The following is a 19459-nucleotide window of genomic DNA, read 5'->3' on the forward strand; positions in this document are numbered from 1 at the left end:
AGTTTTACCTTACCCGTGACAGTCATATCACACAGAATATATCCATTTCAAACGGTGTTAAATGAAAACAAGAAAACAAAGTTATAAAAGGGGGAGCTCTTTATCTGCCTCACTTGTAAGGAGGGTGTATGAAAGACTAGAGGTTTAACTCATGGGAACATATGTGTTATTTATTGTACCCACTACAACCAATTAGTACTTGTGTAGCTTGGATGTACAATACCGGAATAGGTTCACGGAACTTAAAAATTAAAGATGTTTTGACAAATACCCAACAGCCTAATAAGATATGGCAACTATGATGTCACTTCTTGTGTTTGGCAACATTTAAGATCATAGAACTAGACTTCTATGTAGAACAATATGGCGGTTACAACAGCAAGGGTATTACTATTAGCTTATAATTAATTACTATTTCAATCATGATTATGATCTAGGCGCGAGTAAGATTACTAAGACTGGTACAGGCATCAGTACAAGAATGCAACCATTCCGTTTAGTTAGTACATTACGAGTAACAAGTGAATGAGGTCAAGTAGACCCATCCACGTTACATAACTAGTAATGAGTATGGATTCTATGCTAGTCAATCTAAAACACTTCATTACAATGTTATCTTACATAAATGATGAAATGTTGAAAGTAAAGCCGATGGGAAAAATCTAATCGCAAACCGGCTACACTGTTTGAGAACCATATCGACGTGATCAAAGTTATCAATAAACCAGTATCAGTGTTCGATTGAATAAAAGGAAGAATAAATAAGTACTTAAGTCTATATCAGTCTGAAATATTTGTACAGATTCAGAGTACAATAACTCTGTGTAGATTTTAGATGATATATTATTTGATTAAGTAAATTATCTTCTATTGATTGTCGCCTTGTCAGAATAACCAAGCAACAACCGACATTTTGATGAGAGTAGGGTTAGGGTGGTATTGGCAAGCTTGCAATTGCAATGATTAATACGATTGAACACTAGACAAAATAATTGAATTTTTACGTCGAATTGAGATTACTCGTAGGTATGAAAGAAACGTGCAACTTTAAAGTGAATGGTCAATGCGTTAGATCGTCGTTAAATGTTTCCAGAAATGTTTGGAAATATTCTCAGATACCTGGCTATCGCAAGGATCAACGGTAAAGTTGAAAGGTTGTTGTGGTCAAGTGGTTAAGGCAGTGGACTGGTGATCTAAGCAGTACAGGTTCGAGCCCTGGCCAGATCATTGCGTTGTGTTCTTGGGCAGGGCACGTTATCTCCATTGACCTCTTCACCCATGTGTATAAATGGGGACTTGCGAGGTGACTTGTAAAATATAGTTGCGTGCGCCGGTTTGTGGCTGCACCCTATGGGAAGTCCCCCAGGGGACACGTGGCTGTAGTGCCCTGTGGTGCCCCAGGAGAGATTGTTTGAATTGTGCACACTTTGGTATGTAGGTGTGACAAGTTACCAATGACCAAAGCGCATAAAGCCCATAGAACTTTAGGAGTATGCGCTATATAAATAACGGGGTAATAATAATAATAATAATAACTTTGCTCGCCATACTGTGTTAAGATGCATTTAAATTTTGGAGTGTGTAAAGGAATTCAAGATGGTTAGGGAGGTCAATTGGAAATGCTAAGACTAATTTATAGCTAGCGGCATTTGAGCCTTTATAGAATGATTACTTAAGGCTTTTATAAAGGAGGGGTTGGTCGTTGAAATCAAAACCCATTGTAGGAATGGGAATCCTACAGAAAGAATAGAGGGTGCTTTGTAAGGCATATTTAGACATGAATTATGTACATGATAAGGTTTTATAGCAAGATTATGCTAATAAATATATTGATTATGTGTGTGATGTTGAATACAGTTGGGGAGGTTAGTGTAATTACTAAACTACCTCCCTCTACCGACGACACAGGTGGGGTCCATATACCAGTGTATACCATTTGTATATTGTGAAACAGACACTTTTCCAAAATCGCTCTTAATCAAAAATAATAATGCAACTATTAATATATCACAGTAAAATCATGAACCAGGACAATATACCATGCGGAATCACGGGACAACAGGAACTAAATGCAATAGTTTAACACAGCTCGTGTACGTGTACAATCAGGGGCATCACAACACCAAAAATCCCCTATTTATCAACCCAGAAATAGATAATCTCTTTATGTTTATCCCTATTGTCTACTCATATTAACATAAAGCTCAGATATACTCTGCAACTTCAGACTAGTCCCCTCCCCACTTCTCCCACCGCCCCCCCCCCCCAGCGAACAGTGGCTATTTTAGGTCAACAACACTGTTTATTGAACAACAAGTAGTATCACAGCAAGTTATTCTATGTCATGGAAAACAATATTGTCACATTATGAGATAAAATTCCCAACAATTTCTAAACATATTAAGCCACAATCTATTTGTATTTATTGGTATGCCAAATTTCCACGTTCGACACAGCAGGGCCATATCACTTATATGGTGTAGAGGCTGACAAAATGTTTAATTACTATCCATAATTACGCAGCAAAGAATGTGTTGATACACTGTTTTAATCTATAGCGTGGGTATGTGGGTAACGTTGGGTTAATTAATTTATTGTATAAATGTCAATTTAAAAAAAAAAAAAATACCGTACAGATACATGCATCATAAGCGTTATAAAAGGAGAAGCAAAACTATTTAAAAGACACAATCTGTAATTTAAAAGGTTAATTTTGTTTTATTAACTGATCGATAAATACACTCATAATATTGATAAAAAGTTAACTATTATGAATTTCGTAATTTCTGAAATTTAGTTTCATTTTACATTGCAAAAATGAAGTTTTATATATTGTTTATAGTATTTATTACTTAGAAGCTAAAGTAAGGTATTATAATGTTGCGGTAAAAACTACATGTTTCCATTTCTTTACAGGAAAGCATTATCAAAAATCAAAGCTTAAAAAAAATACTAATATTTATCAATTACAAAGCAACAAAATAAGGCTAAAAAGACGAATTTTATTCCGATATATCTTACCAATGGATCATGTTGCATTGTGTCTTTCTATCGAATGTTAACGTATCATTACTTTTTTTTAATTTAAAAAAAAAATCATTTAAATTGTCTGATTATGTAGGCTTTCTTGTTTATAGTCATAATACAAGTTCTTAGAAATAATGAGATATATATTCTCAGTGTACATGTTAAGTTCTCACCAGGAAGACACTATGTAAAGAAATGGCAAAACTTGAGAAACATAGAGGGAAAATAATAAGAAAGCTAATAGCAAATGCGAAAGAATTAAAAAGGAAAATATGAGGTCTTATCACTCTTGACATCGAAAAGAAAGCAAAGTGTGACTTGAAACGAACACATTCATTACACATTGAGCTTCAAAGGGAGAATTGAGCTCATTTCATAATTGCAGTGTTATGCTAATCTACGGTCGAATAAAAAAGGTGAGTAGGTAATTTGCTTATTTAAATAATGAAATAAATGTTAAACATACGAGTAGGAACAAGTTAAACTTGACCGTGATACCATCTTCTTCACTTTGATAAATGGAGACAAGAGTGTCTCTAGCTTTTTACATTTAACTTTAGGAATCGATGCACTCTATGTCGGGACTTGTCACAATATCTAATCGTATAGCTATTTTGTAATATAAAAATAATCCTGCTTCATTGAGCCCTAAGGGTCTGTTTTTTCAGGAAAGCACCCTACACCCAACATGGGAAACATATTAACCATCATAGGACATTACCCTTCCTTACTCTCACGCACTTCCATAGAGGTTCTCGACCATTCCTATAACAGCTGATGTAAGCTTATAGCTATGCTAGGGTAACGTTATAGCAAAGTCAAAATTAATAAAGCAAACCTGATACCCAACTTAATTTGATTCATTAGTTCATCTCGCATATAACTCAGTTGAATATAGGTGCCTGGCAACATACCAATAATATAACACTTAATAATCATTCTGTAATTGTGCTGTAAATGCTTCTTGTAATTCTTCAGTCATTCATACAAATTCCCAGTGGCGTGCGTTAAGGGTGGGGTGAATATAGGTCAATGCCCCCTCCTCTTCCGTCATGCGAAGGGAAATGGTTCAGTTGTGGACGTACTAACTTTCAGTCTGGCGAAAATAAGACCTGTCTTACATGTTAGTTACACGCCCTTTCAACCAATTATTTATAAGAAAAGCCTTGCCCCCAGACCTTATTATAGACTTAATTAATGTCCCAATGATGGGGAACTAATACCCAATTGAACTTTAAGCGTTTGCTTTTCTGGGACAAGGACCTCAAAACCCCTATACATGAGAAACATTTTAGCCCTAATTCTGGTAGCGTGTGCATGTCACTGCAGTTTTCTACAATGAAGTAATTTGGTGGAAAACTGAAGTTCTGTGTATGCAGCACCTGGTTTTAATATTTAAATCAGGAGTGGGCAACCTACGGCCCGAAGGCCACATGCAGTCCATATGTTTAAATTGTGAATACGGATTAAGTACACACACCTATTGCTTGAAAGTTCTCGGAATCAAATGTTTGAAATCAACAGCAGGTCGTTGGTTAGGTGCAGTCTAGTCTATTTTTCACTCCTTATATCCGGCCTTTTCATTCAAAAAGGTTGCCCACCCCTGACTTACATCAATGTCCTCTTTACTTGACAACGTATCGTCATCTACTATTCTGTTTCAAGATTTCGGTTTCCTCTCGAGACTATCCAGGTCTGCTGCCATCGTTTATTTCTGTTGAGAATAACGTAAGATCAACTGGTGGATACTGATAAAAGACATAGCTAAGCACTCCTTTATCATCGTATTACATTAAATAGCCACCAGCACTTCCAAGTTAACATATAAGACAGATTGGTATTTTAAGATCATACCGGAATGAGTTGCTGCTTTCCAAGTTCTTTATTACCAGCGAGTGAATTAACAATTATTCTACGTTTTGTTTTCTGCAATTGACAGCTACATGTTAAATGAAACTTAAAACCACATTGACCTTGACAAGGTTAAAATGTCAAATCAATAACTGAAAAGGTATAAGAACAGCAGAATGACACCATGTGTAGCTTCAAATCAGCATCATGATCTTGAAAAACAAAAGTGCAAACTCACAGTCATGTAAATGTTAAGAAGCATTACCAAGTTTTAGATTGAAGCTGACGTGGGGTGGGGATGATCACTGAAGGGGACCCTAATGATACATTACTGTTCTGTCCTCCATGGATTGGTCTACTGTGAGGGGTGTCTAATTATCATTTGGGTATCAATTTTGCTAATTTATGTGCAATCAGTTTACATAGTGTCAGTTAGCCTGGCCTATGTTAGCCTGGTTGATAAGGAATCTTTCAATAAACATATGATCGACCGAAACATTCGTAAGTCGTTTGTTTGAATTGCCGTACCCTTTCTGGCAAACTTTAAATAACAATCCAACCTAGACAAAAATGCCAGAAACTTGCAGAAACATACGCAGACAATCTCTTTTCCTTCCATGGTGTCTTTTGGCGTTGTCAATTTTCTACAACTGAAATATCTTCAGAATTTTAAATATTTTGCCGTTACACACTGGTTTCTCATTATAGCAGAAAAAATAAGTGTTATATAATTATTTAAAGAAATAATACCAAACATTACAATGTTAAACGCACCGTTTTAAACTAAGCAACTTTGAATAGCATTTTTTTTTAGTTAATTTCAACAAATTGAAAATGTTATTCTTACTTTTCAGCGTTGATAAATTCCAATGATCATACTTAAATTATATGCCATATGGAACTACAGCAATGTTATGTGTCTACACAGTATAAGAATGAATATATCAATTTATTGTATTGCTCTAAAGCGTCATCGCACGTTTCAAATAACAATAATGATCAGCTGAAATGTTATTAACAACATTCGGAGTCAGCCTATTAAATTTGCATTTGCATTAGTTTATGACCTCTTAAATAAAAATTCCAACTTTACACATTTGATATTTACTTAAATATACTATTTTCACACTAGGGACATTGTAATTATTTTGGTACAATACCGTGTATATAATATGTTCTTTGTCGGTATGAAAAAAACTCGTTTCTTTTTATGTTTGTTTTGTAGTGTTTAGAACTTGCACTCTATTAGCATTAGTTCCTTACCTGTAGCGATGACGGAATCTTTTCGCCTGATGACAAAAAACAGAACATAAACCAACGTAAAAATATGAGAAAGCATTAAATTGCCTACGTTGTCAATCCTTCCAACCGGTAGGAAGCCTTTTGATCATTGCCACAATGATTCCTAGTCGATAACACAAGACTGCCTCTAAGCGACGAATGCAATGCTTCTGTTTATGTGCGACACTTTCTCTCAAACACACAAACTAATGTATGCATGTAACGAATAGCATCAATTTTGAATCGACTTCCTATCATCATAATTATAAGCCGTTAACTGATATGATGTAGTTTATAATCACACATCATAAGTCGATACTCTCGATCTAAACCATATCGTTTATAAACTGTATGTTTTATTACGCTGTCACATGTAGCCACCTTTTTAAACCAAAATAAGAAACCTCAAACAATTAAATTAAACTTTATAATTCACTGCTCTGCTCTGCTGCTCGTGGTGCCTACCATTCTTTCATCAACACTCTGATGTGACATTAACATTTTCAACCAAAATGTTGATTAATTGCTATGTTTACAGTAATTAATACATGAGAATTAATGTTGTGTCCACATTAAGAAACTACTATTTACATACCACATCCATCCTACCGAGTACTTAAAACGTCACTTCTAAAAAATCCATTAACACATAATTGAAGAGTTGGTATGTCACAGTGGTACAAAAAAGGTTAGTCTAGAGCTATTTCTGTTCCGGATGTTCATATTCAAGAGATTTAGCTTTCAATTGTAATGATAAATATATTAATCACACTGTTAAGGCTAAATAGAAGATAAGTTCAGTTCCTCGGTACAGGTTTTTATTACTATGTTTAAATCCATCGTTTTTGCATTGAAATACTTGGTTATAAAATAAAAGGTGATCTCATATCAACAACAAGTTTCCAGTAAAGAAAACAATTTCCCCTTACCAAATTTGTTATGCTTGAAAAAAAGAGCGAAGGGAAACCCCTCCATACAGTTACATGCCTTTAAATATATGAAGCAGCACAATAATATATCGCAAGCTAACCCTGGCTGAAGTTCATACGGCCACATATACTTAAGCCGACATTTAACTTAAACTAATACAACAAGAGGTTATTACTACATACGGGGAAGTCCAATCAGCATAAGGTTAACATCTTTATGGAGACGTGACCTTTAGATAATTCGCTGGGTTTGATTTCTGCATACCTTAAATGAGCGTTTACCTATTCCAAATTGTGAAGCAATCTTACTTTTCATTTGGGTAATCTGACAGGCATATAATCTCTTTTTGAAGGTAAAACTCTCAAGATAAAGGACTTTTGATATATTTACCTTGTGGACCAGAAATGAACTGTGACCTCCTTCCGAAATAATAGGGTTCGTGTACTCACTATATCTTGTTTATAAGGCTTTTGACTATAAGACTTAACAAATGTGACCTTTGCTGACCCCAAATGACCTTGACCTGCATACAAAACATTACGATTATTGTACTGGTTATGGGGAAGCCACATGTCACTTATGATAATTACAGACGTTACCTATCTTAATATATCGTGTTTACAGGTTAGGGCGCCACACACATACGCTTGCACACAAACTTTACTTCATAGGTTAGTTGCCTGACAAGTAACCAAACAGTAAGTTGAATTCAGAAAACTCTGAATGTTAACGAGTTTTGCCTACTATTGATAGGAATCTTTTATCATATCATACCATATAAACGTCATGTTATTCAACCGAGTCTTATTTAACCCGTACCATGCCCACATGTAAAATGTTTATTGTTGGAAGTATTTTGTTTTTAAAAAACAATGGTAAAAAGTACAAATGTTTACATGTTTACAATAGAACACGTGCTTTAATGCTATTGATTTATGGCTATTAAATATGGGATGACACAGGAATTTCACATAACATATGTATATGTATGTATCATTCTGGTCGATTTACAAAATGAAGTAGAATATTTACTAGTTGCATATCATTACCTCTTGACGATATTCTGCATCCGTCAATTCATCTCCAATTTGTTTCGTCTGTAAATAACAAAATTTGAATATCAATTTTAAGGTATGAATGGAGTAAACAAAAATATAACTTCCAAAAGCAAGACATACTGCTTTTAATATTTTTAATTTTTTTTCCCTGTAAAAAATAAAAAAATATTCTCTAGCAGGAATAATGAAGATGTTGCCCATGAAATTGATGACAGAGATTTAATTTCAAAGAAGTGATCGTATTGTTTTTGGAGATAAAAAGAATGTTTCTCAAATAATACTGCTTCAAATATGTTAGCTATTTTCCCTGTTAAATTATAGTGTTGTCCAACAGGAATGATATATATTCTGATGGCAAATCAGCAGCTGTATCCGTTTGTGAGGAATACAAATGTATCGTTAGCTATATCATAGAAAGTAGGATCACATTTTTGCACATGAACATTGATGCCTGAGATTTTATAGCAAGGATTAATCATCTTTTGGCATTAATCTTCATCATAGTAATCATCTTCTTCGTTTTCATCATTATCATTATTAAGAACAGAAGTTATGACTGTAAATAATTTACCGTGAATCAGGTTATAAAATATTTCAACAATAAAACGCATTTTTATTTCATATTACTCTACATTGCATGCAACTTGAATATTATTGTGTACTGTAATGTTTGGCTTTTCAAATATCCCTACTACACAATGCTCCAGCTTATTGTTCAATTAATGTATTTAATTTTTCTCCGGCGATAAACTACATACAACAATTAGCTGTACAATGTTTCCGGTCCGGTAACGAGATAAATTTACCACTAACAATATAGACGCCCGTGTAATTTCAGTTCGATTCCTAACATTATAAGTTGGGATCATCACCACCACGACAACCGCGACCACCAAATCCACCGTCACCACCGCCACCACCATTATCACCACCATCACGATCACAATAATCACCATCACCATCGTCACCACCACCACCACAAACCACCAACATCATCACCATAATCACTACCACCATAATCACTACCACCACCACCATCATCATCGTCATCGTCATCGTCATCGTCGTCGTCACCGTCACCGTCACCGTCACCGTCACCGTCACCGTCACCATCACCATCACCACCACCACCACCACCACCATCAAAACCACCATAACCAATATCATCATCAGCACCACCACCATCATCACCATTATCATTGCCATCAACACCATCATTACCACCACCACCATCATCGTAATCATCACCACCACGGTCACCACCAAGATCCCCACCAAGATCACCATCACCACCATCACCACCACCACCACCATCACCACCACAATCATCAACATTATCATTACCATCATCACCATCATTACCACCATCACCATTATCACCACCATCACCACTACAATCATCACCATCATCATTACCATCACCACAATCACCATCATCACAATCACCATCATCGTCATCACCATCACGATAACCACCAAGATCGCCATCATCACCGTCATCATCATCACCACCATTATCACCACCACCCATCACCATCACCAACTTCATCATCACCATCATCACCACCACCACCACCATCACCACCACCATCATCACCATTATCATTATTACTACCACCATCACCATCATCACCACCATCACCACTACAATCATCACCATCATCATTACCATCACCACAATCACCATCATCACAATCACCATCATCGTCATCACCATCACGATAACCACCAAGATCGCCATCATCACCGTCATCATCATCACCACCATTATCACCACCACCCATCACCATCACCAACTTCATCATCACCATCATCATAATCACCATCATCACCACCACCATCATCACCATTATCATTACCACCACCACTATCACCATCACCACCACAGTCATCACCATTATCATTACCATCATCACCATCATTACCACCATCACCATCATCATCATCACCACCATCACCACTACAATCATCACCATCATCATTACCTTCATCACAATCACTATCATCACCACCATCACCACCATCGTCATCACCATCATGATAACCACCAAGATCACCGTCATCATCACCGTCATCATCATCATCATCATCATCATCATCATCATCATCATCATCATCATCATCATCATCATCATCATCATCATCATCATCATCATCATCATCATCATCATCATCATCATCACCACCATTATCTCCACCACCCATCACCATCACCAACTTCATCATCACCATCATCATCACCACCATTATCACCACCACCCATCACCATCACCAACTTCATCATCACCATCATCATAATCACCATCATCACCACCACCATCATCACCATTATCATTACCACCACCACTATCACCATCACCACCACAGTCATCACCATTATCATTACCATCATCACCATCATTACCACCATCACCATCATCATCATCACCACCATCACCACTACAATCATCACCATCATCATTACCTTCATCACAATCACTATCATCACCACCATCACCACCATCGTCATCACCATCACGATAACCACCAAGATCACCGTCATCATCACCGTCATCATCATCATCATCATCATCATCATCATCATCATCATCATCATCATCATCATCATCAACATCATCATCATCATCATCATCATCATCATCATCATCATCATCATCATCATCATCATCATCATCATCATCATCATCATCATCATCATCATCATCATCATCATCATCATCATCATCATCATCATCATCATCATCATCATCATCATCATCATCATCTTCATCATCATCATCATCATCATCACCACCATTATCTCCACCACCCATCACCATCACCAACTTCATCATCACCATCATCATAATCACCATTATCACCACCACCATCATCACCATTATCATTACCATCATCACCACCATCACCATCATCGTCATCATCACCACCATGGTCACCACCAAGATCACCATCATCACCGTCATCATTACCATCATCATTACTACAATCATAACCACCACGATCACCATCAAGATCACCATCAAGATCACCACCAAGATCACCATCATCACCGTCATCATCATCACCACCATTTTCACCACCACCACCCATCACCATCACCAGATTCATCATCACCATCATCATCATTACCATCATCAGTACTACAATCTCCACCATCACCATTATCACCACTAACATAATCTTTACCAATATTATCATCAACACCATCATCATCACCACCATCATCACCACCACCACCACCATCATCACCACCACCACCACCATCATCACCATCATCATACTTCCACAACCACAATCATCATAACAACAATCACCATAACCATTACCACCACCATCATCACCACCACAATCACCACCTCCATCATCACCATTATCGTTACCATCATCACCATCACCATCATCACCGCCATCACCAGCATCGCCACCATTATCACCACCACCATCGGCATCACCACAATTATCACCACCACAATCATCACCACTATCATCATCATCATCATCACATCATCATCATCATCATCATCATCATCATCATCATCATCATCATCACCATCATTACCATCATCACCATCATCATCACCATCTTCATCACCATCATCATTATTACCATCATCATTACTACAATCTCCACCGACACTATAATCACCATCATTACCACTATTATCATCTTCACCAGTATCATCATTAACACCATCATCACTACTATCATCATCTTTACCATCATCATCATCATCACCACCACCATCATCATACTACCACCATCACCATCATCATCCCTACCGCCATCATCAGCACAAAACATTTTGAAACTTTTAGCAATAAAACGTATGCTTTCACTATCGCTCAAACAATGCACGCAAATTGAATATTTCAATGTGTTATTATTTTTCATACGAAGTCGAGTACATATCACTGCATCTACAAGACACATGGTGCAAACATGTTTGTGTTCCGTGCTAACATTAAAGATTCACCTTCATAATTAGCAAATTCCCTCCAAGTTCTCTTCAAAACTTTTAATTTCATCCGACCCGTCAATCCCTAACCGTAACTTCCCCCAACCCCTTGCCCCCACCAGTGATGTCGTTGTGGTGAGGATGTTTACTGAAAAATTTACAGATTGATGAATACAGATTCATTGCTCACCCTACTACTTACTATAAACTAACAGAACCGTAAACATGAACACAATGTCAACGGTTGTGAGAAATATCTCAGATAACAAACACCTCTTGTATCGCCTTTCAAAGTGCACTTCTTTTCAAAAGCATAGTGAAGCGAAACTGTTTATCTGTAACCAAACGTTGGTATACCCCAAAATCCCTTATATCTACCATCGATAACATATCACACAATGAAGTTAGTAAACATGCTTATTTATATTTTAGTTAGATGTTACTTCTGCGTCACTTAAATCGCAGAACATAAAAACTTCTGAGCTGTTTCCGCCATGATATAGTTAAGTGGGTGCAATATAATAATAATCTCCACATTTTCCTTTGAAATGACCAGCATTGGTTTAAAATAATTTCCAGTCGGTGGGTTACTTTTAGTGAGTTGAACCATGAAGGGTTCATATTAAAATATACAATGGGAGATAATTACCGGGAAGAGTATAGATCGTCCAAATGTCAGCTCCCAACGACCAGACTGGAGATTTGGTATGTAGTACCCTTCGCTTGATCCATAAGGCATCCAGAAAACTAAAATATAAGTAAAAAGAAAGCAGGATTAGGGTAGGTTATTAGTATCAACAATCAAAACAGATGATACAAGATAGAACGGCAGTCAATGTTATAATATATGTTTTGATCAGGTCAAACTTTTATAGATTTAGGTACTGACGGATACATAGTAAACAGTTGAATTCCGTTTATTTTTTCACGCAAAAGGCATCACTGAATATTTCATACAGTATGCTTATCAGACTGGTCGGTGAAATTAATTTGATAGTTTTCTTTAATTGTTTAAGTCCATTAAGTTTCGTCTGAACACAAGACTGGTTACTTGAAGATTGAAGACACTTGCAAGACGAAAGAGCAAGTGGAGCAATCAGTTTGTGTCAGTGTTTTACTCCAAAGCTAAATTTGTGATACCGACATAATTATATCCGGAACTATTTTTATTACCTGTCTGGTTGCATAGCAACACTAAAATATGTTAAAAGTAGAAGGGTCAAGTTGCCAACTTTCGAGAATTAAGAAGACTGTTAAAACATATTTGCAAATATTCAGCATTTAATGTGCATGAATTAGATATATGTTTTCATCATAAAGAAAACATAACTTATGTACAATGTTAATTTCAAACATTTTTTGTGCGTTTGGAATGTAATTTACACCGAACCTTACACAGATTACTTAAAATATGTATTCAAAACTGATAAAACGCCACCTCCCCTATTCAATTTCCAAAATGATAGTTAGGGAAAGTAATTTTGTTGTGACACATTCTAAAACAGTTGCCTCGATTAGTTAAAGGTCAGAGCGCCCTCAGTCACTGAATGTGCAAAAGTTTGCTCCTTTCATTGCATTGTACAAAATCTCACGTATATTATTTTAATTTCATTGTGGTCTTATAAGGTTGTCTTAGGTTAACAAAGTTACGAAGTGCTGTAGTTTACTGTATTTTACTTGTGTTTTTTATTTCAGTTATTGAATTTAAGATAGCAGATATCTTTAAATGTATGTATTCTAGTAATTTGAATTGAAGTTTTGAGTTTATGTCTATTAAAATTCTTTTTCCAGATATCTAAAGTTATTACAACTGAAATGTCGTGTTTAATCTAACTCTGTTTCAGATCTCTCTCTGAAGTTAATTACATTGCTCAAAAACACTGCAGATGACATACAAAAAGAACTTAACGATTGAAAAGCAATCATATAACCTGAGCATTTGTCCTTAAAGCGTGAAGGTTACATACAATCCATGATCTATTATAGACAGCTATATATAAATTTATCAGAGCTTTGATGTAGATAAAAACATGAGCAAGCTACAGTTTGCTTGATTTATGTCGATTTTTACGTGTGTTTACTACCAGTGGTACCGCTTCCTTTATTTTACCGCTAGCAGAATTCGTTCACGTTTTTACTCTGTATTATGTTGTTATTTTAATTCCTTCAAACCATACCGCTAGTGTTCCTATTGTATTAAGTCTAGAACGTCTTCAGTTGTAACATTTGAAGTTTTTGCATCAGATTCAGGGCACCAGCTACGTTGTTTTTGGATGTCATTGTATTAAACATGTGTAGCCTGGGTGATCTATTCCTCACTCTCACCAACTAACTACACTAAGACCCCTCCCCTTTCCCATATCCTGTTCTAAATTCCCACAACGATTTAATATGCATTCAAAACACGTCATTGTCTTATCTTATTTCAGAGAGAGAGATCACTCTCGTTAATGTTTACATATTCAAGCTCCCCTCACTGTTATACCATGTAGTAGCCAGTTGATTATACTGTACATGGTCTAGGCTTTATTGATGTTTGTAATTCTTTGATATCTCTGTTTTTTTTTCTGTGCGAAAGTAAATGTACGGAACTAACTAATCAATCAATAAGTATCGTTACTTTACCTTCAACGTTCTTTGATATCAAGTTGAGCATACCAAGCATCGATGTATTAGGAGGTAGCAGACAGTCTTGGAATCTGATGAATAAAGAAAATGAAACATGACCAACAAAGAGACAACATCAGAGACTCCATTATGATTAGACGCTGGATTCGAATGGACTTTAAATGAATCATATCATAAGAGATAACATTGTTAATCTCCCTTCCATACTACACTATGTACCAGCGGCACGATGTCTTAGCTTCTTGTTCAGTTTATGTCATTAACGACGTGCGCTTTATATATAATTACTCTCCGGTATATACCGCATATAATACACAGCTGAACAATGTTTGCGAGATATTTACAAAAACAATAATAACTATAAATATGCCCCATTTAATTTCCGTTTGACACCTCACATCATTAATTTGATTGTTTTTTATGTCATGTGATACTTGGAGAATACGGAGATCTCCATAAGATCATCTTAATCACCCAATTCACCGTCACCAACACTATCACTACCACCATTATCACCATTATCACCATCATCAATACAACCTTCACCACCATGATCACAATCACCATCATCACAATCACCACCATCACAATCACCATCATCACCATCATCACAATCACCGTCATCTTAATCACCATCATCATAATCACCATCATCTTAATCACCATCATCTTAATCACCATCATCTTAATCACCATCACCATCATCTTAATAACCATCATCTTAATCACCATCATCTTAATCACCATCATCTTAATCACCATCATCACAATCACCATCATCACAATCACCATCACCATCATCACAATCACCATCATCTTAATCACCATCATCTTAATCACCATCATCTTAATCACCATCATCTTAATCACCATCATCTTAATCATCATCTTCATCATCATCTTAATCATCATCTTAATCATAATCCTAATCATCATCCTAATCATCATCCTAATCATCATCATAATCATCATCCTAATCATCATCCTAATCATCATCTTAATCATCATCTTAATCATCATCTTAATCATCATCTTAATCATCATCTTAATCATCATCTTAATCATCATCTTCATCATCATCATCATCATCATCATCATCATCATCATCATCATCATCATCATCATCATCATCATCATCATCATCATCATCATCATCATCATCATCATCATCATCATCATCATCCCCATCCCCATCCCCATTGCCATCACCACCATCATCATCATTATAACCATCGCAATCATCATCACTGTCATCATCACCATTATTAACACCATCAACGTAATCATCACCATCACCATCATCACCATCGCCATAATCACTATCACTATTACCATCATCACCTCAATCATGATCATCACCAGAACTACAGTACCACCATCACCATCATCACAATCATCAGCACCATCATCATCATCATCATCACTAGCATCATCATCATCATCATCACTATCATCATTATCACTATCATTACCATCACCACCACCACCATCACCGCCACCATCATCATCATCACCATCCCCATCAACACCACCGTCATCATCGTCATCGCTATCGCAATCATCACCAACATAAACATCATCAGCATCACCTTTCACCATCATAATAATCATCACCATCGCCATATTCATCACTGTCATCATCCCCACCATAAACACCATCACCGTCATCAACACCACCACTTCACCATATGATTCCACGATTATCACCATGATAATCATCATTATTATCAACATCACCATTACCAAAAAAATCACCATCACCACCATCATCATCATCATCATCATCATCATCATCATCATCATCATCATCATCATCATCATCATCATCATCATCATCATCATCATCATCATCATCATCATCATCATCATCATCATCATCATCATCATCATCATCATCATCATCATCACCAAATGTTACCACGATCATGATCATGATCATCACCATCACAGCCACCATTACCACATCACCATCATCAACACCATCATCAACACCATCACAATCATCAACACCATATTCATCACCATCACCATCATCACCACCAACACAACTACCACCACCATCACCATCATCAGAACCATCCTCACCATCATCACTATCACCATCTCAATCATCACCATCACAATCATCACCACCACCATCACAATCATCACCATCACAATCACTTCCATCACAATCATCACCATCACAATCACCACCATCGCAATCATCAAATTCACAATCATCACCAACATCGCGATTACCACAATCACAATATAATCACAATGTAATCACCGTCGCCATCATCACGGTGTGTGACACGGTGTGTGACAACCATAACCTTTATCCCCACTTTAACCATCATGCTCTCATTCACCATCATCACCTACCACAGTAGTTGTCATCAGTATCATCATATGATCCCACGATCATCATCATCATCATTAACATTATCATCATCACCACCATCATCAACCCCATTATCAACACCATTGCAACCATTAACACCGTAAACATTAACATCATCACCATCATCATCATAACCATCCCCACCGTTATCATTACCATCATCATTATCACTAGCATTGCCATTCATCATCATCATCGCCATTACCACAATTACAATTGCCATTACCAACATCACCAACATCACCTTCGTAATTTACATCGCCATTCTGGTCATGTGTGTGATCACCTTAACTATAATAAAAACGTTTACCATCATTTTCACCAGCACCATCATCGTCGTCTTCAAAATTTCAAAATCATCATTAGGATGCATAATGATCCAAATCATTGTCATCACCATCATCACCGCAATCACCTTCATCATTACTACCATCACCATCACCACCATATGATTCCACTATCATCATGACCATCACCACCAACATCACCATCCTTATCGTCACCATCATCACCACCATTATCACCATCATCATCACCATCATCATCACCATCATCATCACCATCTTCATCGTCATCACAATCATCATCTTCAACGCCATCGCCATCATCATCATCATAACCATCATTATTACCATTATTATCACCATCATTACCGCCATCATCATCATCATCATCATCATCATCATCACAATCACCATCATCACCTCACCATCACCATCATCACCATCGCCATTACCATCAGCATCATTACCATCACCATATGCATCATGATCATTAACATTATCACCATTATCATAATCGTAGGGATCATCAATACCATCATCATCACCAGCATCACAATATGATCCCACAATCTTCACCATGGTAAGCATCGTGATTATGAATTTAATCATCACCACCAACGCCATCATCGTCACCACCATCACCATCCCCTCCATCGTCATCACCATCATCATTATCACCAACATCACCACCATCATCATCCTCACCATCATCATCATCACCATCATCAACATTATGAGACCATCATCACCATTTTTTCTTATCATATTTCCATCGTTACCACAATATTCATTACAATCACCGTTCCCATCACCATGACCACCATCATCATCACTGTGTCACTTTTGGTTTCCTTTTCCTTTATATATTTCTTCTATTGCCTTATCTTTTCTTTCGTCTTTATCCATTACTTTCCAAAAAGGAAAAGAAAAGACAAATATTGAACATATTCTACTTCAACATCTTCTATTCACATCACGAAGGCCTACCAACGATTTCAAACCAGACAGTGTCTAGACGTATCCATGGCAACCTCGAGGTACTTGTTTTTCAGTAAATTCCAGGTGTTTTTATTAAGGACGCGCGCGTCTACTTCATTGAATACAACTTCTTTTCATTGTATTGTTTAAGTATTTGATTGACAGGTGTCGAACAAAAGAAAATGTTAAACTATTGAAAGTGTCAGTACAGTCAGTGTACATCTTTAGCAAGAAAAAAAAAGATGATGAAATAAGTTCAACAGACTTTTAGGAGAAAATATATGTGTACTGTCTGCATAGAAAAGTGAAGAAATGGTTAACGTACAGATGTATGATATAAATGTGTACAGTATTGGGTATATATGACACGGCTAAATTTTGCAACTGGAAATTTGGTGACAACACAATGTACAGTATATAGAGATTATAGAAGGGTCGTAGGCCTTGTAAGTTTTGGGAGGGGAGGGTGTGGTGTGAATGGCGGGGGTGGGGGGGGGGGGTTGGTGAGCAGAATACTGCACTGTTAGAAAGCATCTACAGTAAAATCTTCTGAAATATCAAGCTAAAAACAGATGTACTGTCTTTGTTTCTATTGTACTGCAAACAATATGAATAGAAAGGCAAAATATATACGTGATTTTGAGTGTTATTTACATATACACTGTTTGATTGGTCTCTACTGTGTGGGGATTGACTGTAATGTCACGTGGGTTAATAATATGCATACATCATGAGCTTTTTGCTGCATGGGGTGGTGGGTGGGAAGGGGTTGGAGGGGGTGAGGGAGCAATGGGTTGGAGTGGAGGAGGTGAAGACAGGTTGTTGATCAAAGGAGAGAGGAACGATAATAGTATGACAGGAGACCTTGCTGAGTAGGTGTAGGTGTGGGATTGTGGGGGTGGGGTGGGTGGAGGGTGTATCGTAATGAACGTTGTTATTAACAAGATAACCCAAGTATTATAAATATAATAAATGGGGTAAGTGGTCCTTCATAATTGTAGGGGGTGGATTAGGGGAAGCTTAAGGTAATATAGTTGAGAGCGGTGCCATATGAATGGATGAAGAAAATTACAATCTTTT

The 19459-nt window shown here is 36.8% G+C and overlaps 2 protein-coding genes across 5 annotated transcripts in view; both read right to left on the bottom strand.

The window, feature by feature from the left end:
• Nucleotides 1–2695: 2695 nt before the first annotated feature.
• The window catches only part of LOC139982295 (uncharacterized), a 148765-nt gene continuing 132001 nt past the window's right edge, over nt 2696–19459 (bottom strand). For all 4 annotated transcript variants that reach the window (XM_071994983.1, XM_071994984.1, XM_071994985.1 and 1 more), the window contains exons 9-13: nt 14729–14802; nt 12753–12850; nt 8139–8186; nt 6142–6167; nt 2696–4741 (exon numbers count right to left, since the gene is read on the bottom strand). In XM_071994983.1, coding sequence (XP_071851084.1) covers nt 4678–4741; nt 6142–6167; nt 8139–8186; nt 12753–12850; nt 14729–14802 — 310 coding nt within the window. In that variant the 3' untranslated portion in view covers nt 2696–4677. The remainder of the gene's footprint in view (nt 4742–6141; nt 6168–8138; nt 8187–12752; nt 12851–14728; nt 14803–19459) is intronic.
• On the bottom strand, nt 16246–18776 carry LOC139983712 (uncharacterized). Its single transcript, XM_071997446.1, has 2 exons — nt 17524–18776; nt 16246–17094 (listed from the first exon to the last, which is right to left on the bottom strand). Exons 1-2 carry the CDS (start codon nt 18164–18166, stop codon nt 17078–17080), a joined length of 660 nt encoding a protein of 219 aa, XP_071853547.1. The 5' UTR covers nt 18167–18776; the 3' UTR covers nt 16246–17077.

This window comes from Apostichopus japonicus, chromosome 16 (assembly GCF_037975245.1).
Source record: "Apostichopus japonicus isolate 1M-3 chromosome 16, ASM3797524v1, whole genome shotgun sequence".
NCBI classification, from domain to species: domain Eukaryota; kingdom Metazoa; phylum Echinodermata; class Holothuroidea; order Aspidochirotida; family Stichopodidae; genus Apostichopus; species Apostichopus japonicus.